Source organism: Epinephelus moara, chromosome 1 (genome assembly GCF_006386435.1).
Source record: "Epinephelus moara isolate mb chromosome 1, YSFRI_EMoa_1.0, whole genome shotgun sequence".
Taxonomy (NCBI): Eukaryota; Metazoa; Chordata; class Actinopteri; order Perciformes; family Serranidae; genus Epinephelus; species Epinephelus moara.
Genome location: NC_065506.1, coordinates 14,467,640 through 14,492,242, shown reverse-complemented (window position 1 = coordinate 14,492,242; position 24,603 = coordinate 14,467,640). Strand labels below are relative to the sequence as shown.

General features: G+C 43.4%; 2 protein-coding genes across 4 annotated transcripts in view; both read left to right on the top strand.

Moving 5' to 3' along the window:
- nkd1 (NKD inhibitor of WNT signaling pathway 1) overlaps positions 1–21,794 on the top strand; it is a 44,641-nt gene extending 22,847 nt beyond the window's left edge. Inside the window, exons 4-11 of one of the 2 annotated variants that reach the window (XR_007570150.1) lie at positions 4,301–4,358; positions 10,581–10,684; positions 10,818–10,913; positions 13,877–14,024; positions 14,919–15,000; positions 15,487–15,614; positions 16,230–18,762; positions 19,507–21,794. Coding sequence is in view for 1 of the 2 variants with exons in the window: in XM_050047349.1 (XP_049903306.1) it covers positions 4,301–4,358; positions 10,581–10,684; positions 10,818–10,913; positions 13,877–14,024; positions 14,919–15,000; positions 15,487–15,614; positions 16,230–16,762 (1,149 nt within the window). In the remaining variant the exon portion in view is untranslated. Of the gene's footprint in view, positions 1–4,300; positions 4,359–10,580; positions 10,685–10,817; positions 10,914–13,876; positions 14,025–14,918; positions 15,001–15,486; positions 15,615–16,229 lie in introns of both variants that reach the window. The other variant, XM_050047349.1, reaches the window with a different exon arrangement.
- Positions 21,795–22,109: 315 nt separating this feature from the next.
- The window catches only part of nod2 (nucleotide-binding oligomerization domain containing 2), a 32,450-nt gene continuing 29,956 nt past the window's right edge, over positions 22,110–24,603 (top strand). For both annotated transcript variants that reach the window (XR_007570495.1, XM_050053525.1), the window contains exon 1: positions 22,110–22,387. The gene's annotated coding sequence lies outside the window, so the exon portion shown is untranslated. The remainder of the gene's footprint in view (positions 22,388–24,603) is intronic.

Below are 24,603 nucleotides of genomic sequence, written 5' to 3'. Positions count from 1 at the left end.
TGTGTGTGTGGTGTGTGTGTGTGTGTGTGTGTGTGTGTGTGTGTGTGCGTGCGTGTTTGTCCTAGCTACAGAATGAGGGCCGAAACACGTTTTTATCCGACAGAGTGAGGACATATTTGGAAAGTGAGGACATTTTGGCCAGTCCTCACTTCTTCAAAGGACTCTGTGTGTTTTTGTGTATGTCTGTGTGTGTGTGTGTGTGTGTGTGTGTGTGTGTGTGTGTGTGTGTGTTTGAAGTGAAAAAAAAAAGCATGGGATATTTTTTTCTTTACACTGACCAGAGCAAATCCCAGGGTAACCCTAGCAGACTAATAATATGACTCCCATCCATCACCACAGACAACAACCAATTAGCACATTCCTCTTCCCCCTTTTTCTCATGTTCTTGGTTACCCCTCAATAATTTTGGATCATACATATAAAAAATGAAAAAACATTCAAAATGGTGTGTGTGTGTGTGTGTGTGTGTGTGTGTTTGTGTGTGTGTGTGGAATTGAAGGAATGTTTAGTGATTTTATTTTTCTATGAGGCTACATGGAAACAGAGTCCAGTGTTAATGTTACCACAGTTACCACACGGGTTATACGGGTTGTACGCGGGTTGTCTGTGATCTGTCTGAACAAACATCAACTAACACTTGATCATGAACATCCTCCTGACCTGGGTTGAATGCGAGACAGAGTAGACTAGTAATTTTATCTAGTCATTATGTAATGTCACTTTGTTTAAATGTATGGTTTAACAGTGACATTTGTGTAACTGTGCTGCAGACTGGAGTCTCTGCTAATGCTAACAACCAGTGATTAACCTGTGACAGCTGTGTCATATGAATGGCTCCAATACAGGTTAAATAGTTTCCCAGCACACTTAAATACACATCACACAAACTTCTGAGACTTAGTATCATATACCTACCTTAGTATCGTATAACTAAAACATCCACTACTGAACAAGAGATTATTTCAACAGCATTTTATCAGTGATTTTTTTACAGTGTAAATTAAACAAAATTCAATCATATCAAATGTTCACAGCAAATCCTAAGAAAAACATTGTTTCATGCTTTTTTTCCCCCATTATTATGCAGTTCACATAAAAATGTGTGAGGAAAGCCAAGCCTCTGATTAGATATATTTTTATTGCTTCACAGAAAGCTGGTATTATAAACCCTACAACTGCAGTACTTGTAGAAGTAGTCATTAATTTAACATGAATGAATTGCCCATTGAAAATGATGCTTCAAGTATGACTGTGTTAAAATAATTGACTGTGGTCATTTAGCAGTCACTGGCATGTATCGGCAAATTGAATGGTTAATATAGCCGGCAAATGTGCAACATTGGATCTTCCTGGGAAATTAATGCAATTGCATAAATCATACATAAGTTTAAGAAACTTTGTAAAAATGACAATGGGGACATAGAGACAGAGCGTGAGGCGTCATACTGTGAATACCACGTCTACTGGAGGCAAAAACAGTTTCAATTATATGCAACCAAGGGCTGAAACACTAACAAGATGTCTTTAGCTAGCTAAAAACATTAGATTTTAGCATGTCAAAGGATTACTTTAGCACCTTATGTGTTACACTCTTAAGACAACAGGACTCTGTCTTCTGTGTGGCCACTTCATTCTCCCCGGTACTGCGTACTATATGTTTTTTAAGATTTTGTTTGGAGCAGCTGGGTCTCACATGGCAACACTACAGAACATGTCCTCCACTGAGAGAGGAAGAAGAAGAAGAAAAAAAACAAAAGGCACCCCCTTATGACGTATGTCGCTCACAGATGATCACATTCTCTGTCTGTATAAACAGTGAATTAAGGCAGAATGATGAACAAAATATTTAACCAAGGGACAGAAATGAAATTAAAATGTGTTCTGCTGGAGATGCCTCATGCGTGACATATAATGTTAAATATATGACTACCGGGGCGTCGGTGGCTTAGTGGTAGAGCAGGCGCCCCATGTACAAGGCTGTTGCCGCAGCGGCCCGGGTTCGACTCCAGCCTATGGCCCTTTGCTGCATGTCGCTCCCTCTCTCTCTCTCTCTCTCTCTCTCTCCCTCTCTCCCTCTCCCCCTTTCACGCTTGACTGTCCGAAAAATGCCCTTAAAAATATCTTAAAAAAAAAAAATATATATATATATGAATGACTACCACAAAGGAAATTTACAGTTTTCTGTGTGTATGTATGAGTGAGTGAACGTCACTTTGTATCGTTCTGTGCCCTCCCTCTAAAATTGGAGGTCTTAACGGGTCCATGAATGCAACACAGGTGCAACTCTTCATGAATTCTTTTTCCACTCAATAGCAGTTTGTGAAGTTTGAGTCGTGGGGCGGATAATCGATCAGAGCTGATGAGATCGATGGATGATATGAGCAGCTGCTGGAGAGGCATGTGAAAGGAAAGACCCGGCACGATGAACATTTAAGCTTTACTTTCATTATGGCTGATTTCCTGCTGCTCCATTTGTGCCCAAAGTACGTCTGCACTCTGAGAGTGTAGTGCAATGGATGACCAGATGGTATACATATATATATATATATATATATATATTCCAACAGCATTCCTTATGGACGGTTCAGTTTCAAAAAAAGAAAATCAAAATGAGGCGGCAGGTATTATTGGACGGGCCGCCAGAATGTGTGGGAAACCCTGAGTTTCTTTGACCAAATTAAAACCTGAGTGTCAGTGTTCACCTCACATCTGACTGTCTGTATCCACTATCGTCCTCCTAAAAGTTCATTTTTTTTGGTTTGGCCGCTTATGAAATTAAGTTCTGGGTTCTTTACTCTATTGATAGTGCATCTTCCCATACATCAGCTTTTTGGCATTTTTCTTTTGTTTGCTAGCAAACAGAATTGACAAGGAGGCACCTTCAAGCATATAAAGTCAGTGGAGAGTGATACATTTGTTTCCCCTCTGGTGTGGGCAGGACATAATTTTTCTTTGTCTGTGCTTTTGTTTACACTTGTTATCAGTTCAAGCAAAGTTTATAGTTCTACTATAATTTGCCTGCACCCTAATGTAATCCTGCAGTTATCATAGCAACTACTGATTACCCCTTCATCACACCAAAGCTGAGCAGACCACATTAAAACCAGCTCCAGACCAGGGTCATGAAGCCAGATCAGAATGTGTGCTGACCCATTCATACCAACAACAAACACAGTTTCATCCTGGGTCCATGCTTTGGGGTATCAGTCTGACAGCCAGCCAACCAGCCAGTCCTGTGGTTCGCTGTATTCTCTTCCTGAGGCCACCCACAGCGCTGCAGTCCAGCCGGCACTAGCCTGAGGAGGGTAGGATCACACCATCTGACCTTCTACCTCTCTGGATTACACAGAAATCCCCTTTCACGCTGTCACAGCCTTGCCTCTGAGACACACACACACGCACACACACACACACTCTCTCACCTCTGAACACACCAGTGTGTGCACAACATACGCTCCAACAATGATATCTAAGGATTTTATGAAGTTAATTATTAATTATTAGGGTTAATCATCACCTATGATAAGAATGCTGTTAATACGTTCTGTCTCAGCAGAGCCTGTGTGCAATTTATCTGGTTTTTGATGACTGACAGAAATGTCAGTAGTTTGGATGTCATGGAAAACTTTGGAAGGATGCCAGGGGTGGGTCTTTGAATGTGTGCATGTGTTTGACTATGTGCGTACGGATGTGTGCATGTACATGCGTTTGTCAGCTCGTGAGTAATGGTTTTCTGCCCAGATGACTGTAATGCCACATGGATACCTGAGCCAGACTTTTCCATAGTGAAGCCCAGGGATCACATGTCCCTCCAGCCTCTGTGGTATGCACTAACAGACAGAGCTGCAAAAAGAGGGGGGCCCGGCTGAAAACAGTCCGGGATAAAAACAAGCCTCTGAACGCATCGCTGCAATGATAGCCCGCCACCGAAATAGCCCTACTACCAGCCCTCTTTCTCAGAATTCTGCAGGGCCGGCGGCGACGTTTTAGATACTTCTGTCATAGTCTCAATGCTGACTGCCAGTCTCATGCCCAGTTTGTTTCAGTCCTGCAATTACCATCCTCTTAAACTTTCCGCTGCTGTTTAAGCTCAAGAGTACAGTTGTCAGACTTTGCTCATATATAGATACATAAACGCTGTAATTTTGATTCAGGCATGTTACTCTGTGTTTGAGAGCTGTGCTGTGGATTTGCACCGTTAAATATGTTTGTTTTTATGTGACAAAAATATGATAGTTCTCCATTATATGACTTGAAACAGTGATTTATGTGTTTTGTTCTGTCTTTTTTCTCTTTCCAGGACTCCATGCATGAGGCATGTGCAGAGAGGATCGGTGATGAACACTACCGCTTAGAAGGTAGGCCCATCATCAGGAGCTACACCATTCCATGTCACTGATTTGATCCCCTTTATTTTGATTTGAATGAAAACCTGCAAAAATACTGTTATCAGTTGTCCTGCAGGTACTTGTGTGGTTCTTTTTTTTGGTTGTTCATCCTTTCCCCTCTGCTCCACACCCATTCTCTAAGCCCCAACAATGTGCTGATGAGGTCCCCTTTACCTTCCCTCCCGCCTCTCCTCCTCCTCCGCCTTTCATCCACCCCTCCCCCCGTGGTGCTCTGCAAAGTGCCTCCATTCCTCCATGTTTTTTCCCCGGTGTGATGTGATCCTGGATTAAGAGCTCCGGGAGGAGAAAGTCTCTCCCTCCCATTTAAAGACAGGATTGGACGTGAGGCGGAGGCAGAAATGAGGAGTTGAACGAGACCAGCCCAGAATTTGGAAGCGTGGCAAAAAAAAATCACTTTTATTTTAGCTCTGCTTCACTGGATAATAGACAAAGTTAAGAGACATGAGATAACGAGACTGATTAATGGCGTATGAAATGATTTTCAGTCATTGGGCTGAACCCAAGTCTGGGCTGAGGTTGTCCTCCCTTCAAGACAGATGTTGCTAATTAGAACATGCTGCTCTGATCATTCTCAGTGATTAAAAGACAAGGGCCCAAACAATTTGCTTCAATAAAAACCTTCCATAGATTATGTGGGAATATTTCCATCATACAGACCTGAAAAAAAATTGAATTTTCCCCTTGAAGTTACCAAGGCAATTTCATTCATTGACAATGAGCAAAGAAAGATAACTGACGTTTGTGGGTGGAGAAATGTCACAGCTTTGAAGTGGGCTATATTGCAGTCTCAGTCAGGGACAATGGGACTCAGTTTTTCTACAGTACTTTACAGTGCAGATGAAGTTGAATGGAGGTTTATCAACAGTTGTTTGTTTCATACCAGCAGGCTGTTCTCAAGCTTCACACTTTTGAAAATGATGTGAGTTTTAGTTAATGAGGCAGAGTTCGATATTGTCTTCCAGAAGAATTGTGTGCTGCTCGATTTGCAGCTACTGAGTTATTGTCCATTAATGAAAACAGTTTCTTATCTGAATGGTTCTTTGAATTGCCCTCATGTGCATGTAGCAAGGCTTTTTGTACCTCCTCGGGCACACTGCGACCCAAATAAAGACAGCTGTGGAGGATTTGTGATGTCCCCTGCATGGATCCATTGTCCATACATGTAAGAAAGACAAGTTAAAGTTAACAGAGAGGAAACAGAGAGATCAGAGATTATAGGACAACAAACACACATAAAAGCCTTCTTTCCTCTGGGTTTAAGGAAGCACTTGGTCAATGTCAATGTCAGCTTTATTTATATATCACCTTTAAAACAGCCAACGGCCAACCAAAGTGCTTTACAGTTAAATAAGCAAGAACAACACACAAAAAACATTTATACAGTGAAATATAACAAAGGTAAAAGACCAAATAGAGGTGACTGTACTCAACCAAAGGCCGAGGTGAACAAGTGAGTCTTGAGCAGTGATTTAAAAGTGGAGAGGCTATTCGCAGTCCGCACAGTCAATGGTAATGCGTTCCAAAAAGTGGAGCCAAAGTGGCTCGATCTCCTCTAGTTTTTAATAGTGATCGAGGAACATCCAAGACCATCTGATTCGCTGACCTGAGGGCTCTGGAGGGCCGATGCAACACAACAAGGTCAGAAAGTTATTACGGAGCCAGCCCATTCAGAGACTTAAAAACAAATAAAAGAATCTTAAAATCAATCCTGTACCTAACCGGAAGCCAGTGAAGTGAAGAGAGCACCGGAGTTATGTGCTCCCGTTTCTTTGTCCCAGTTAGGAGATATTAAAACGAACTTGCTGGCAAAAACTGCAAAGGATGGAAGAAGGGAGGAAAGTGTCTTCAGGATACTCTCTTTAACCTTTAGTTAACAAGAGAGAAGTTTGCTGAAAACAGTCTTCATCAGCACCTTGTTTCAGATTACACTTGCTCACATGTGGGTTTCCCAACAGTCTTGTCCTGTGGGTCACGATGTAGATTAGATGATTAAGTTCCTTGCTCAGGAGTACTTCAGTGGTGGCTGCTAAAGGAAGAGATATGCTATGATCACAACAAAGGCCATCCCATCCTTGCCATCCCATATTCCCCTTAGTACCCAGCACTGAGCTACCCCAGTGTTTGAGCTGGGACAGGCCCAGTTATGTGTAATACAGTAGCCTAGCTAAGCTGGGTGTGATTGCGCGCAGTGTGTGGCAGCTTTCCCGACGTGCCTTCGTTTCTGTGTGTGTTTGTGTGTGTGTACTAGTGTAAGCGTGCAAGTGTGTGTAGCATGGCTGCTGGAACAGGCTTGGCTTGGAGGGTGCCCGCCTCGGCTGCCCTCGTCTTGCCCCTCAGATCTGATGTGCAGCCAATCCCCTGGCTCAGCTCCTCTCATAAAGAGTCGGCTTATGTCTGTGATGGGGGGGCCAGAGGGGGAGCAGGGTGATAGCAGATTACTGTTACTCCTCCCGGCATTTCATTAGCTCTGAGATAAGCATCTCACCACCATATTGAGCCTGCTACGGAACAGATTTGCCCTCGCACACAATGTTCCCTTTGAGCACCTCAGATGATCAAACAGCGGGACCCCAAATGCTGCTCCTCTCCAAAAAGTTGGTAAAAGCTCCCTGGGATGATTCCTTTCATTTCTGGCATTTTCCCCTACCCAGGGATGAGACAGGTCTGCTTTGATCTGCTTTGGATCAGGAGGAAAGAAATTGGGCTGTTGTGTCTGCTCCGTTGGCGAGCAAACAAACAGTGTTTCAGATTTGACTTGGCTTAATTAATTAGTGATTCTGTTTTACAGCCGGTCTGATCTTCTTCCAAAAGGTTTGAGAATGGAACTTCAAAGTGTGGCAGAGGAGCAGGGGAGGGTGGAGAGAGAGAGGGGTGTGGTCTGTGTGGGTTTATGGGTGTGTGCGTGGCCTGCAGGACTGTGATTGGATGAGGAGGTGGGGGAAGTGATGCTCACGCAAAGCTAAATGACCAGAGGTGAAACACACAGGGGCTGTGGTTGGGTAAAGGCTGTAACAAGCTTCTGGGAAAATACACACAGACACATGAGGATGAAGCGAGGAGCTGTCTGGGTAACTGTAACTCAAAGAGGCTCGCAAAGGAGCCGACATATACACCGTCCAAATCTCAGTTACTTGTCGTGTGTATCTGCGGTCTCATGTGTCAAACAAATGCTGGATTTCAAAGCAGAGAAGGATATCCGGTAGCATTAGGTCTGGGCCAGCATCCAACACTGAAACTAAAACGTTGAACCAGACGGAGACAGTAGTGTTATTTCTGTCCACCAGGCTGGACTACCTTACAATATAGTGCAATACAAAAATACACCACCATTAACCATTAATGTTTGATTAACCCTTTTATGACATAGTTGAAAAATATGATTGATTCTCTCAGCCTATAGTGTAACTTGTGCTCACCAATTTCCAAACTATTTATTAATGCATTGACACCAGTGCACACACAGGTCTTAGATTTGGTGTTAAAGGAGTATGAAGTTATTCACCTGTCACCAAGACATTCACAGTCTGACTCCTGTCTGAAAATCTGTGCTGTGTAGTGTTGTACAATGAAACTGTAATTGATTTCTATGGTATCGTAAATGTTGTCAGGCCGTACACGAGTGAGTCTGGCCGTCAGATTAAGTGCATATGACAGAGTAGTACTCCCTCTGGACTGTCTGCCTTTACTATATATGTGGATGGTAATTTACGGTGAATGTCATTTCATCAAGTGATGAGCTCCCAGGGGCCTCCCATAGACCCTTTGATGTTCACATGCTGTTCCACCATTTATATCCAAATGCCACCTAATATTCTATCATGTTTTAGACATGTTATGTCATCCAGTTTCATGTCTGACATCCCCTCACAGTGTGAACCCATAGGAATATATACTGCAGCTAAGAGCTTAAAAGTGTTTCTTTATATGTGGCTGATGGAAGAGCTTTTGCCATTGGAGAATTAGTGCTGTCACAGTTTCAACAATTTTTCTTTTTCCATTGGATTGACATTTTAGATTCCAGTTCCCGTCTTGATATCACTTTTTTGATTCAGCAGCACTTTGGCTCTCCTGAGTGATCCAGTAATTAACTTGTTGCCTGACATGAAACACTGCACATTAAGGTTTTCAGCCAAAAGTTCAATTAGATTACTGTTTCTCAGATATGGTGTGTTTTCAGAACTGTGGTAGAAGCAACTTCAGATGTTTCAAAAGTATCAAATTTTTGAATTTTTAGATTAGTTTGCTCTGATTGCTTCCCCATTGTGTTTCTAACATGACATGTTTCAAAAAGTGCATTTTAATTGTGAGTTCCAACTGTGCTTCAATTTCTGGTCACCTTTGAGTATTTTTAGAAATATTGTAAATACACTCTACAAGCTCAGTGCATTTGGCTGCAACCTTAATTACCAGCTTGGACTTGCTAATTACACCATTTAAAGAGAAATTTTCTCATGTTTCTATGTCTTAGGATGCATTCACACGCTATTTGGTCCTCCTTAAATGAACCCTGATCCGCTTCCACGGATAGTTCGGTTTGTTTGGAGTGGTGTGAACGCTCTTTGAACTCTGGTGCGGACCAAATGAGGAAACCCTGGTCCGCTTGAAAACTGGGGGTCTCGGTTCACTTGCAAGTGAACTCTGGTGTGGTTTGCGTACAGTGGGAAATGCAAACGGACTATCCAGCGAACCAAAGAGAGGAAGCGACATAGAGTGCAGTGCATTTTGGGTAGGAAAAAAAAGCAAAGCCAACAGTGCGAACTGGAAGAAAAAACAATTAGGTTTGAACACCAAAGTAAAAACAGAAACCCCAAGACTGCATAAATTTGGTGTTGCGCCATTGTTTTTGTGGTGACCAAGCCAGCTGAAGGGGATGGATTTCTGTTTTCGGTCCTAGCCAATAGATGAGTCAGGCAATACAGCCCCCAAACGAGCAGCTTTTTTAATTGCGTGACGTTGTCCAGGCAGTTTGGTCCGCTTTAAAAAGTGCAGCGTGAAAGGGAACCGAACCAAATGAAGGTGTGAAATTTTTCGGCATTCCCGGCCCAATCGAACCAAGTCCCCTGGACTATCCTGGTGTGGATGCGCCCTAAGTGATTAATAGGAATGACAATTTTTAAAACTGGTTGGAACAGGCTGCAGTGTAATCCTTCAGGGCAATAGCGCTCAGTCATTTAAGTCCATCAAAAGTGCTTGTTTTTGACGCTGACAGGCTCAGATTTTTATTGTCTGAAAAATTATGAAAACTATCCTACAAAGAAATGAAACTCTATCTTCACCTTTTGCTTGATCCCGTATGTTTGTTGTTGTCTTTCTGCAACAACTCAACTCTCGAGACTTCAGAACGAGAGCTTTCCTGAAGCGAGACTTGTTAAGTCACAAAAATGAACAGACTGGATCAAGTAATGTAAAGAAAAACATTTCAGTCTTTGACAAGACACTTGTAATGACGATCATAGCCTTTCTGTGGCAAAAACAAGCACTTGTAGTAATGTACATCCAGGTTGCAATATACTGACCTGTCCCATTAAAGTTGGTGATACTCTGTATGCATTACTTATGCTAAACAAATCAGAACCTGTGCTGCCTTTATATATTTTTTTACAGTATACATTACTAGTAGGGGTGTCACGATTCTCCAAATTGACTATTTGATTTGACTTTTGATCAATTTTTGAATTAAACAGTTTTTTCAGTACAGAAGTCTATGCCATATTTAGACTGTCGAGTCTTAATTCGTAAAGATCTACAGATCATAGGTCTTATGCCCCGACAAGTTCTTTACGTTTTCAAAATCTTCTTAAAAAGATACATGGTTATCAATTTGCAAGAATTGACGATTCTGATGTGAAAGCTCATTGCAATTGAGTTTTCAATTTAGAATCGAAATCATGACACCCCTAATGACTAATTTACATGTTAACATTAATGTAAAATACAGGCAGTGAGACAAAGACTGAGGAGTTTGGCTGTGAAGGTTTATTTCCAAGGAGCGCTTGAATGTGTGACACATCTTAATTGCGGCTGCCAAACTCGGAAGTAGGAGCTTACAAGGAACACTTGAAGGCGACGACGTATCCTCAGGTTATGACTGCACCCAACGTTTCCATCCTCAGGCTCTCTCTTTTATCTTTGCGTGTGTGTGTGTGTGTGTGTGTGCGTGTGTCACTGCAGTGGCTTTACCCCCAGAGAAGACAGACAGCTGCTGTGTGGAGGAGAAGATGCAGGAGAGGGACAGCCAATCTCCCGCAGGGCCACAGAAACAGCTCCAGTTTGAAGTGAGTGTCAACACCGAACAGGACGTTTATTACCTCCCCTCTGGATGAAACTAGGGCAATGGCAGGACACACACAAATACACACTCACTTGCACACCGGATGATACTGATAGTTCAATGCTGTGCTGTTTTAGGAGTTGGAGTGCGCTGTGTCTGTGGAGGAGGATAATCGGCAGGAGTGGACCTTCACCCTCTACGACTTTGACAACAATGGCAAAGTCACCAGAGAGGTAAAGTCTTGGTTTACCTGGATGAATTAACCTTGATGCATGAATGAACATGAAAAAAATAAACAGACAATAACTACCTGTCAACTGTCAACACCACATGGCATCTTAGTAGAAAGTGCTTTAAAAAGTTTGTGTAATAAAAGGCCTTTAAAACAGTAGATTGATGTCAGTTTTATTGCATCAACAAAATATGAATCAAACATTTCTGAATACACAGATTTTAAGTGTTACAGGTCAACAGCTCTCAGCTACAACTCACTCTCCTTTAGTGTATGGGAATGAATCAGTAACTTCCCTGTTAAATTTTGCCCTACTCCAGTATCACCACACCCCGAAAAGAAAGTGAGAATGGAAGTTACAAGCCTCTAACCCAATCTCACTCCTAAGAACCAAATCCATGCGACATCTGTGCATTTCCGCTCCTGCGAGGTACCTTGTGGCTTGCGTCTGCCTGGTACAGATCTGAGAGAACATCCAGAAAGGCCCGTGTTTTTTGAGAACAACTTGAAACAGCGCAAAGAGACTGGAGCTGTCCTCTGTGCGGTTGGCTGTGCAGTTTTTTTGGCATTGCCTGTGGCTCCATGGCTCATGAGACGGCAGGCGTCGGCTTGGAGGGGGAAAAAAAAGCTTTCTTCTCCAACTCTTTTTTTTTTTTATCCCTTCACACAAATAAAAAGGAGAAGGAAACCAAAAATGACACAGGAAGCTTTTATTTTATTTCATTTTTATTTTTTTTTCATACAGCACGTCTATGTCTGAAACCAGTATGTGGAACCGGTCCCTAAAGAATTCATAGTAGTCCTTTTTCTTATGAGTCAGAGTATTGTAGTGAGTGAAAATCATGCTGTTGGAGTCTTTGTGTGGTGTAGGCTTAATTCTCCGCAGTTCTGTCAAAGGAGCTCTTGTGATGGAGCTTTTACCTTCGAAAGTGAAACACTAATGAGAATTGAGATACTGACTCGGTTCATTTTGCAGCCGTACCAGCTGACATTTTTAAAGGACAATTAGATTTTTGTTTTGCTATGAAAAAGATCCAGCACAGTTCCTAACACCCAAGAGGGAGTCATTATCTCAGTATGGTGCACAAAAACACTCATCAGTGCAAAAATATAGCCTCTAAACAGCCTCTAGAGACTGCAGTATTTTATGTGCAAATGAAGCAGTCCAAATATGGCCAGTTACCTTATTCTGAAGTGAGCATGGTATCACTTTTTGCATGTGAATATGCACTTGCATGTGTTTTGGTTTATGTATATATGCTTTTGTGCATTTTTTTCAAAGGTGTTGTCTTCTATGCAGATGTAATTTCAGCCATTTAAAGAGACAGTTCACCCAAAATCAAACATGCATATTCTTTCTCTTAACCTGTAGTGCTGTTAATCAATCTAGATTGTTTTGGTTTGAGTTGCAGAGTGTTGTAGATATTGGCCTTCTCACTCATATTCACACACACTTATGGTGCTCAAAGCACCAAAACATACATTTGATAAACCCAGCAGAAATGTGTCTTTCCAGAAATCATGATCCAATTACTCAGATAATCATACAGATCTTGTTGTTAGCAGTTTCATGTAGGAACTATTTTCTTTCTATCGAACTACAGCTATGGCGCCAACACGAGATGTAAACATTGATGGCGTCCTCCTCGGCTGAGCTGTATATCGACATTTTCGGAACCCATCGGCTATATTCGGCGTCTGAATTCCAGCAGACAGCGATACAGCCTCTGGGGGCAGACCCCTGATTTTTTGGCATTCCGGTTTGATTTGGGCGGAGGAGGCAAATTTCCGTTTCCGGCTTCCATTTATATATAAGTAAATATGCTGAACCATTGCGATGGATTCAGAGTTTGCAGTGACGGCAATTATGTTCCGCCTCGTTAGTTCACCGCACGGACCGTTTAACCTGGCAACAACTGCAGCTGGCTCAAACGTGATTGGTCAATATCACGCGGACTACAAACAGCCTACAACCCGAAACCAGGGCTCTTCCGCTCTTCTTCCGGAGGCAAGATCTCCGGGGTTTGCCTACATACTCTACATTCACTGAATGTAGAGTCTGTATATAGAGACTAGTATATCGATAGCTAGCTCAGTGGTGCTAGGTGAGCTAGCAGTAGATGCGCACATTCTTCTTCTGTGTGGTAATACGGTTGACAGGTGTAGTTTGTGAGAAAGAAAATAGTTCCTACATGAGACCGCTCACAACAAGGTCTGTGAATTATCTTGAGTAACCGTATCATGATTTCTGGAAAGAGACATTGCTGTTGAGTGTGGTTTTTTTTTTGTTTTTTTTTCACTTTGAGCACCACAAACTGAGTGCCATCTAGTTTTATTACACTTGAGGGACATCTTTACAGAGGGTATCTCCAACACTTGACAACTCACACCAAAATAATCTAAACTGATGAATAGTGCTACGGGTAAGAGGAAAAAAATATGTATTTTCGATTTTGGGGTAAACTTTTCCTTTAAGCGATGTTGAGGAATTAAATGGAGAAAGTGCAGCACTCAAACAGCTGTAACACAACTCATATCAGGCCTGACATCTCAGTCAGCCTCTTCTGCTACCGCCAAGACGTTTCTTTTCATGAATTTATAACTTGTCTTTACACCCTGTCTGATCGCTTCAACTTGGAAAGCCGAACTAAAACAACTGACATCAGTGAGTTTCTCTGTTCACTGTTGTCTGAGTCACTTCTTTAAATTCCTAGCTAGCATGAAGCTTATGATACAGTTTTAATGCACAAAGCAACAGAATTTTGAATTCAAACCATATAGCGATAAGAATAGTCTCCTGTGCTCCTTTTCTTTTGATTTCTTTAGTAAAATATACACCACCTTCACCAAGAATCTGAAAGATTTTTTAATACGTGGTGATCAAATGATTCTCAGCTCCCTTAAATGGAAGCTATACATCAAAAAGCCCGGATCAAACTCACATCCACCTCTTCTGTCTTGCAGGATATCACCAGCCTGCTTCACACCATCTATGAGGTCGTGGACGCCTCCGTCAACCATTCTCCCAGCAGCAGCAAGACACTGAGGGTCAAGCTCTCGGTGGCTCCCGACTCCAGCCAGCGGTGGAGGAGTTGCACGCAGGGTGCAGCAGGTAAAGCTCGCATTAACGCAGCGGGCAGGGGCGGGGTAGAGGAGAGGGCGTTTTGGGGTCCCCCTTGTGTTGCCTGCTGTCAGCTCACCCAGAGATGTGTTTGTTGTCGTGCAGAAAGGCGGCTGCTTCAGGCCTGTCAGAGCTTTGTTCCTCGCAGTCTCGGCGTCGCTCCATCTCTCCCACTCAATGGGGTTCATTTTTAATGATGGGGGGAGTGACAGAGCTAAGAGAGGGCCCCCTCCCTCAGCGCCTTCAAATACTCTGAAAGAAACCTTAAGAGATGTGCCGAGTCCTTTTGATAACCACAGCCATTTTTCTTTTCTCCAAAGTTCCCTTTTTTCCCCTCTTCTCCCCCTCTCTTCCTCCCCCCCCTTCTCAGAGCTGCCGGGAAAATATAGCTACGTTCAACTTAACTTTTCTCACTGACGAGTTGGTAAACAAGTAGTCAGGGAAAAATATCTCAAAAAGTATATATTCCTGTGTGTTTGCGTCCTATTGTTTCGGCTATAAATATCCGTCAAGAGATTCAAACAGAGCAAGCTTTGAAAATATCGCCGGTTGCCTTCATGCTAATTTGAAACTGCATCAGATCTCGCGTCCTTAATAAACAATTTCTGAAGTCTGAATGTTTTTTTTTTTTTTTTCCGCGCCTTATAAGAGGCTGGGAGTTGAAAATAGAATAAATGAAGCATTGTTGTTTTTCCTTTTCTATAGATCTTCAAAGTGAAACCCCAAAACAAAGGTTGCTTTCTTCTAAGGCTTGTGTGACTGTTGTCATGTGTGTGTGTCTCTTTCTGTGTGTGTGTGTGTGTGTGTGTGTGTGTGTGTGTGCCTGTGTGGCTGCTCTGTGTAGCTCTCTTTGATAATAGCCTCCTGTCTTTCACACATACGCAGACATGTCCCACCCCAGAGAGAAAAATGACAAGTGCATAGAAGACCCCAAGAGTGCAGACAAGAAGACTCGTGCACTGCTAAGGTAAACCCACCTCATCTGTTCACTTCAGTCTCTATTGTTGAAGCTTGTAGTGTGTACAAGAAGAAGAATATGAAGTTTATTATTATCATATTTTTTTTATTATGTCACTGATTATAACATTCACTTTCTGAAAGAGAAAACATCCCCATTCAAAGTGGCTGGGGGCAGCGGTTGTTTTAGGAAGGATTCACACTTGGGAGCTGCAGTCGTCCTCTACTCTTTAATTAGCCGAGCCCAAATTTACCTCCGCTGTACTAAAGAGGAGTTAACGGTGGAGGGGAGAGTCAGCCCTCTTACTGCGCTGTTCAAATACTCCCAGTTGAGGTTTAAACCTGTGATTTTCCAGTCACAATCTCACTTCTCTAACAATTACTGCACTACTGCCTGATCATAAGGAACACTTGTTTTACTTTCTCCAAACACTACCATACTGAACCTCTCTGGCCCAAACTGCTACCTAATGAGAGGTGCCGCTTGTGTCCACAGGCGCCACCACAGTGACCACCACACCCAGCCGGGCTGCCAGCGCCACTGTGTGGATGAGAACCTGGAACGCAGGAACCACTACTTGGACCTGGCAGGCATCGAAAACTACACATCCCGCTTCGGAGCCGGTGAGTGGACCGGGGCCAGGGGTTTAGACGGGGAGAGGGGAGGGAGAAACACAGAGCGTGGCCCTTTGAAGCTGCATCCAGGGGCCCTCATTACTGCGGCACCTGCTTGGAGCCATTAGGTGGAACTAGCAGCCCACTGAGCTCCTCGCCAGTACAAACATCTGGGCTAGGGGAAGCACAATACATCAAGTGTTCAAGGCTAAAGCCCATCAACAGAACAGGCTGTTGTGAAGTGAAATATTAGGTCTAATAAGCAGCAGCCTTGATCTGATGGTCAGTGATGACATGTGATTATTTTAATGTTGGTCCTGTTAGGAGAGTGCGAACAGAGATCTGCTGTATGTCACCTTGTGTCAGGGTTATCCGCATGAAGAAAGCTGCCAGAATCTTATCATGGAGCTTTTTACTGGATCTTTAATAGTGAGCTGTTGGCACAATAATTTGCACATAATGGGTCATTTTTCTTCCCTTTTTCCGGGGCCTTGAGCAGCCTTGCAGTACATTTTTGACAAGTCCAGTGGCTGAATTGTTGTTGTTTCTCCGCAACCTTGAAGTTTGTCATTAATTCTGCTTTCTTAGTTAAATAAATTAATACCTGAGTCTGTCTCCCCACAGCCCCCACCACAGAGCCAGCGAAGGCAGAGCCTCAGACCCGCTCATCCAATCAGACTCGTTCTCGCTCCCATGAACCAGAAAATGGCCACTCCCATTCCCACCATCGCCGCTTGCAGACTGTCGTGGACACTGTTGCTCCAGACAGCCTCCAACCCGCACGTACGCGAGGAGCCCAGGACTCAGGGAAACACGCCCTCCGTTCTCCTAAGACCCACAGCCGCACGCCTCCTGCACAGATCAGCAGCAGGGTGATGAGAAGCCGAGGTGCCCCTCCTCCCCCGGCGCTACCCAGCCAGACCCCCCCTCACCAGTCCGCAGCCCCCTACCGTAAGCACAAGCAGCGGTCCAAGGAGAGCCAGGGCTACAGGGCCTTAGGCTCTCTGGCTCCGGGACCAGTGGTGGAGAAGGAGCAGGTGAGGGACCTGCCCAGCGTGCTTTTGTACGAAGGGGGGCTGGGGCAAGTGGTGCAGCGGCATGAGCATCACCACCACCATGAACACCACCACCACTACCACCACTTTTACCAGTCCTGAATTTCCACCCTGTCAGGGACTCAGCTCAGCACTCCTGCAGCACCGCAGAACTCAGACCCTTCCTCCTCAACCACCAGGCCACCCTACATTGTGCAGTACTGCAGTGCCTTTGTAATGGACACAGGACATGGGCAGGAGGGGAGGATCATGGGATGGGGTGTCCCAGTGCTGAGAGGTTATTAATCAGTGTTATAAAGAGGTTGGTCAGACAAACAAAAGCTCGGGTATGCAGCAGGACAGTGTGTCAGGGCCACAGCAGGACCAGGACTGAGGATCACAGCTAGGGCTGGAGAGGAGGCACAGAGGGACGATTTGATAAGGTCCTCTCGCCATCGACCCTGTAATCCTCTACCTGATGAACTCTAAGGCTCCGAATCAGCACCACAACCCTTCCAGACCACTAAGCCAAAAGGTTTTTAAGGAAAAGGAGGGATGAGAGGAAGAAAGACTGTGATGTAAAGATGAAAATATATGAAGGAATATAGTTGATAGCAGAGCAGGGCATAGTATGTGTGTGTGTGTGTGTGTGTGTGTGCGCGCGTGTGTGTCTGTGTAAAACAGCGTGTGAATGTGTGGGCGTAGCAAGAGCGTGTGCGTATGCGAGTGTCACGACACTGGTGTCTGTTGAAAACCACTTGAAGTGCGCTCCTGGGTGCGTGAGTATTTAAAGCAGGCTGTCAGGCAGGTTTTTGAAGATGAAAATGAAGATTCTGATTCAAGCACGCAATGCCCCGTAAGCAAAAATGGGTTGGAAAATGTCGACATGTTATAAAGTTAAAAAGAACAGAGATCCCAAATCCGCTGCTACCTCTAATTTTATCCTAATTGTTGTTGTGATGGTGACTGAGCGTTCAGAGGTTATTTTCAAATTATTTCAAAACTTTTTTGAAAGAAGAAAAATTGTGTCATAATCCGCAGTACTGAAGTGTCAAAAGCTCCTTACTTTTATTAACTAACATTTGCTGTACATAAGGTATATATTGTTATCAATTTTATAAGCTTTATTGATAATGTGATATCTTTGTATTCACTATCTGAAGCTTTTTATGTTTGTTTTCCTTCACAACCACATTTTATAAGACCACTAGGAGCCTCATTTTGACTAGAAAAAGTCAGTCTCACACTCTGTTTCTGCCTCAGTTTCAACTTTCTCACCATGTCATCAGATATGGAAGTGTGATCTGGTAATGATGCCTGATTGACGAAAATCCCAACTCTCAACAGTGCTGTTCAGGAACTCCACCTCACGACACATACAAGTGCTTTATAGAACGCATGCTTGACTGACCTACACTCTGATATCATGAAAACAGAAAGAACAAGGAATTGTTTTGAGATTCATGGCTGTAGTGTTTTATACACATCAAATTAAGGTCATTTTTAAAATTTAAAGGTCCAGTGTGTCGAATGGACTTAGGTGGATACATTGACAGAAATACAGTATAATTAAACAAGTATATTTTTTTGTGTATAATGACCTGAAAATAAGAATCTGCCATTGAGAACGAGCTGTCTATATCTAGAGATTGCCATGTTGGCCACCATGTTTCTACAGCAGCCCAGAACACACAAACCAAACACCAGCTCCAAATAGAGCCATTTGTGTTTTTTCTTTAGCCACCATAGTGAGAAACCCATTTGCGACAAGCAGCATTGGAAAAACCTCCTTTTTTTTGACGTGAAACTGCTTTATAGTGTCTTCACTGATTTTTTTTTTTTTTTTTATCACCAGGTCTGTTTGTTTTGGAGAAGAAGAGACCTCTGTGCGTAATTTGGCTCCTGGTGAAAACCCTCTGAACATCTAAATCTTAAGTTATCAGAGAAAAAAGGACACCACGTCTCATTTACCAAACAGCATTGGAGAAACACAGACTTGTAATGTAAAACTGCTTTATTTAGTGTTTTTAATGACTTAAATCACCGGGTCCGTTTGTTTTGGAAAGGAGGAGACCTCTGCGGATAATTCGGCTCCCGGTGAAAATCTCCTGAACATTTGAAAGGTGAGCACACAATAGCATGTGGTGGGCGAGCCGCCTGTCTCTGACATGTGAAGCAGTGTCAGAAAAAGATTAATTTATAACATTAAACTGTTTTATTCAGTGTTTTTACTGGTTTTAATCACCTGGTCCACTTGTTCTAGAGAGGAAGAGACCTCTGCGGATAATTTGGCTCCTAGTAAAAACCTTCTGAACAATGAACACTGGAGGTATTCTAACCTAAAGTTTCAGCTGGTTGCAGTCTGCGAACCTCAACGCTAGATTCCTCTAAATCCCCCCTAAATCTAACACACTGGACCTTTAATGGCCGTGCTAGTGTGTGAGTTTTGCATAAAGTTGAATCAGACGTTAAAAAACCTGGAAAAATTACAGCAAATGTCACATTTTTTTTATCCTGTCTGACCAAAAAGCAGTTGACCTTCAAGGCCAGTCAGATGGTTTGTAACAAAAGCTCTCTTTTTATTTGAATATCCAAAATGTCAGCCATAAAATCACATGTCCTCAGTCCCATGATACTCTTTAAAACCGAGACGGTGTCATCCTGACAATTGTGCAACAGAACTCTCTGGTCCTGGCTCAGGCCTCCTGGCACATTTGCATAACTAGAAACAAAGTCCCATCCAGCCAGTTAAAGGTTGGTGTATTCATCCATCAGTATGAGGTTTGGCCTTTAAAGGTTTTTGTTATTTATGCAGGAAAATATTTTGCTGAGCATGCATGTCATTTTTCATCCCCGCCCTGTTTCAGATCCAAGCAGTTACACACACTGACACCTGGGAGTTGCCCAAGCACAGCGGATTTCATGTTGGACTTCCCGACTTTCAGGACTAGCATTTTCCCTAACTTGACGTTAGCAGCTCCGTCGTCCAGCCTTCGGCCTGGTCCCGGGTCACGCGGCTGCTTCTTCTGTTTACATGGCATCTTCCTGTCCCCCAGCTGTCAGCAGGTCTTTCACCGTGCCGCCATGTGGCCTCAGAGCTCAGCCAACAAGGCTCTGTTTGTGGTGCAGAGGGGCGAGGGCTCTTTCAGCTGTCTCATTCCTCTGGTGCTGGATAACACTGGGCCCGGCCCGCAGGCTCCACTAGACCCATAACTCACCACTGCTGCTCTCCTGCCAGCACCAGGGACTGTGCTGTTCATCCTGTCCAGTGACGCTGTGCTGATGCTGCCATAAACATGCAGATGTTTATGCACTGAACTGAGAGCTGCAGATGTTGGGGTTCTCCAGGATAGTAGTTAATTGTTTTCTCCCAGGTGTTCCTGGTGAGTGTGTGTGCGTTTTCTTCCCAGCATCACGTTTACAAATGACCGGCATTTATGCATCCATAGTCTTTTGTTGGGACTTTAAAGCCGCGCTCAAGGGCAACCTCATACACACAGAGAAAACTAGATAATACAGGATTATGTTAACCGGACCCCAGGGCCCATGACTGTTCAGACTATATCCACTATGTTTTATCACGTTAGTCCTCCATGAGCGTGTACATGTGATGAGCAAGAATGCAGTGTATGCCAGTCTTGCCCTCAGCCCTGCGGTGTCCTCCCACAGCTGCAGGCCGTCCTTTAGCGGAGGCACCAGCCAGACGGGTCATCCCACGGGACCCGGCGGTGGAAACGGCGTCACTCCCTCCCGAGAGGGATCACAGCTGCACTCCATACCTCAGCTTCCTCACCTCACACTGCTTTTCCTGGACAACAAGTCCTTGCTACTGGAGCCCCTCACACAACTGTAACTCCTTTGTCAATGGTCTCAACCTCACCCGAAACGGCGCTGATACCAGCGTGACTCTCCAAATATAAGTAGTTTGGAATTGGTCGCCTGGTTGTGTGAACGGACAGCTTGCAGGCGACCGTTCGTCCTGCAGGGTGGTCTGATTCGACACGGTGAACGAGGGCTTCTGAAGGAATTTTGGGTGAAAGGCTCGGTCAGACCCACAGCCAGGTTGCAATTTATAAACTTCTTTTACCCGGAGAGAGTTTTACTGAACAGACAGAACTCCTTTCTTTAATGCCCTGCTTTCCATTCGTACAATTACCTGAAGGCATATCAGAAAGGAGCCCACTACAAACACACTTTCATTCTGCTGACTTCAAAGCATCAGCAGTGGAGCGACTGGGGGTGATATGCCTTGCTCAAGAGAACCTCTACAGCATTTGTTGAGAGTTGGGAAAGGAGTTTCTTTTCAGTTTTGTCACACAGACCTTACCAGATGCTCCGGGGAATAAACTTACTTTTGAAACCTTTTTAACCTTTAGGGTACAACTGTCAAACTCCCTCTTCTGTCTTTTATCACACAGTGGTAATATATCTATATTTGGGGATCAGAATAATATTAAGCTTTTCAGTCATCAGCTATCCCTGTAAATCTACCAGTGTTTCAGTATTATTCCTTTTATTTCAAATGATCAAAGCTTATTTTCAGAACAAGCATTTGCAAACCATGTCACACAAACTCCCACATCCACTGTCTTCTGCCCCGTTGTATAGAATGTTCAGTATTCGGAGCCACTCCTCCATGTTAATACAGTATGTATTGCACCACTAATTTGCTTTGTAAGATCCATGTATCGTCATTGTTTAAAGAGCTGATGTATATAGTGGACTGCAGAAAGGATAAACCAGCATCATGTAGAAAGAATATAAGGCGTATTTATAATAATTAAAAAACTGTTTAAGCTATCTCACTTGCCTACTGTCAGCTAGTACTCCAATATCCGCCACGCCGATCCCACTTAGCAGGGAGGAGTAATTATCTGTCTGTAACACAAGCGCTCTCTCTCTCTCTCTCTCTCTCTCTCTCTCTCTCTCTCTCTCTCTCTCTCTCTCTCTCCACACGCAGACACACTTTCACTTGGTGTTTGTTGTAAAAGAAAGTTGTTTAGCACTAGCTGTTTTTCCCCTCCTCCTCCCTCCTGATGTTTTTCATGACTTTGTTTAGTTTATATAGATTGTATTTGATTAATTGCTTTATTTATTTGATAGCAGATCTGTGCCAAGGGAAAATACCCTTTTATTAAAGTATGAAACTGTTCCTTATAAACACACTGACTTCTGGGCTCATTTCATTTTCTTCCTGTGGACTCTCAAAGGTCAACATTATGTGACAACATTTAGTACAAATGTCGAATAGGATAAAATAATGAAGTGATTGCATTTTATATCTAAAGTGTCAAAGGTCAGTTTTAGTCTGACATTAAATTAAAAAAAAAAAAACCCACACACTTCTTTAGCCGTTATTAAACACTGTAACTCAGGAATAGGAGACATTTGGTCAGATACTCAAGTGACCTATGGCTAAGTCCCGCCCTCAAACGCGATGAGCCAATCAGAGTGCGTATACCCATTCCCCTACACTCGGACATTCTCTGCCTGGACGTTCATTGAAATGCATTACAGAAAGTCAGTTTTGTTCAGTTTTATGAGCTTTTTCGGAGATTTGAAGTTTAAAAATGGTCAAACAGTGTGCATAGGGTACATGCAACTCCGACACAAGGTATCCTGAGAGGCTGGGTGACGAGGTGTATTGTTTTACACTTTAAACCACATCTCAACTGAGAAAAGTGTCTCCTATGGATAAATCAACTCAGTGTGAATGAGATTAACAATGATGTCTACATCTATTCTAAGGTAAGTCAACATTGCGTTTGAGGCAACATATTGTCACTTTGCTGGAAAGAAATATAAAGTTATCTTTAACATCTTTAGCTAACGTTAGCTAAAGTTAGCCTAACGTTAGCTCCTAGCTGCGTTGTTCATCATGTCACCTTGTTTGCTGGGAGTTCATTAGCCTGTTTTGTTCTAGTTTTGTACTTTGGGGATCGTACATCATTGTTAGCTGTTGTCCAAAGGTTAGTTAAGCTAACGTTAACTTCTGGAGCTTAGCTTCATTAACTTAACTGTAATTGCAGAGATAACAAAGGTTGGCAAACGTTATGCTGAATGATTCAGTGTAAATACTGCAGAAACGTTATGCTGAATGATTCAGTGTAAATACTGCAGCACCAAACTAACGGAGAGACACTCTTAGTAAAGATGGTAAAAAGGCTGTTATCCTTTTCTCATATTCTGAGCCAAAAACCTTAACTTCAGTGGCACTTTATCTTGTTGTCTTTGATGGCGACGACAACGAGATGCGGTTCACAAGGGTACACTGTGACCTGTAAATTTTGGCCTGTAATTTAAACTTTTCATCGACCTTCTCAACAATAAAATGATGAATATATCCCTCCAGTGCATAGTTTAGGCCATTTTGCTTACTTCTCAATGACATCTGATCGTTATGTCCCCAAAAATCGTCAATTGCCTCCTGCGAAATGCTGTCTACTGTGACGCCATAGCGCCGGTCACTGAATGTTGATAGTTTGTCCGAGTAAGTACATTGCCCATCTTAAAAACTGTGTACAGCACTGATTGTATAAATCTCCAGGGCTGCCTGGTTGCAAAAAAAAGAAGAAAGAAAATACACTAAATACCTTTTATCAAATTCCTTCAAAGTCTTCACTACAGATATTATATGAGTCGGAACAGACATTAATGTAAACTGCAAATTGACTGGTTGGCAGAGGCATAAAACTGTGAGGCGGTAATTCAAGTTTTCTTCTTTATTTGCTCTGAAACCACTTCTAAGCCTCTTCAGGCAGTATTTACAAATTTCACAGGCACATGGAGTCTGTCCAGTTGAAGACTTTCACCTGTGAAAAGTAAAAGATCCTGTAAAATTCACCTGAATGTATCTATCCAGTGCCAGTGTTACTAATAACATGTTACTAGTTATTTCCTTTACCAATAATGAGTAGTGTAACATAAAATTTCAGATATAATATTACATTGACCCCAAAACTAAACAACTCCTTACAATGTTACTTTTGTTATCACATCACTACTGATTTACAACATCGGATCAGGGGACTTATTATCGTAATTGTTGTGCTGTGCATGTACACCACAAAGCAGCAAGCTAGTTTGGAAGATGGAAACACTCATCTTAGCGGTTGGAAATATTCCCATTACTTTGATTTTGTCGAGAGGAAAGATGACAAGAACACTGTTGCTGCAGTCAGTGGTACTTAAACTTTTTCCACTGCAAAAAACACATTGTAAAACACCTCGGCTTCTGCGACCTACAGCACAACAATATGGATCCCTAGGAAATACATCCCACCAAAGGTGAGCCCTCCTCGGCTGCAACAGTTGGCTTTAGCCCTACACTGCGAAAACAACCAAAACTTGACTTTAATTGTGGACAGCTGCAGGCTACAAAGAAGTGATGAAGCTTGTGGCTAGATATGTTGTGGGTGAAATGTTGCTCCAGGCAACTACACCTAGGCCATGACCTGGATGGCTGAGAATCTTCAACATACTACACTTAGCCTGCTAGTGATTACCCTGACTTTCACACAGAGGCCTCTAGTTTCCCGGCGTGGCGCAGGGTGGTGCAGGGTGGCGAACCCCGCGCAGAGCTAGTTTCGAGCAGCGCAATCCGAGGCGGGCTCAGTTTGGTAGTTTGGCAGACCGAGGTGCGCTGAGATGGGTGTGGCGGCGCAGCAGGGGGAGGTGTCGACAGATCCAGCTTGGCGCAGTGACAGTTTCGTGCCAAAACGCTTCGCCGAAGGTGCGCTAAAAGCTCGCCAACTGAAACCAGGTCTACTGTCAGTGCAGGGGGAGCGCAGCCGGTGTAGTGGAAGCTTGGCTGACCGGCGGACAGTGCGCACACGTCACCAAAACCTCACAGGCAGGTTTCCAGAATATCAGGCACATTAACAATGCAATAAATACCCAAAAAAACACTATTCAATGCAACTATCTGCAATCAGCACATAAATGTATCTCTATATCGACTGTCC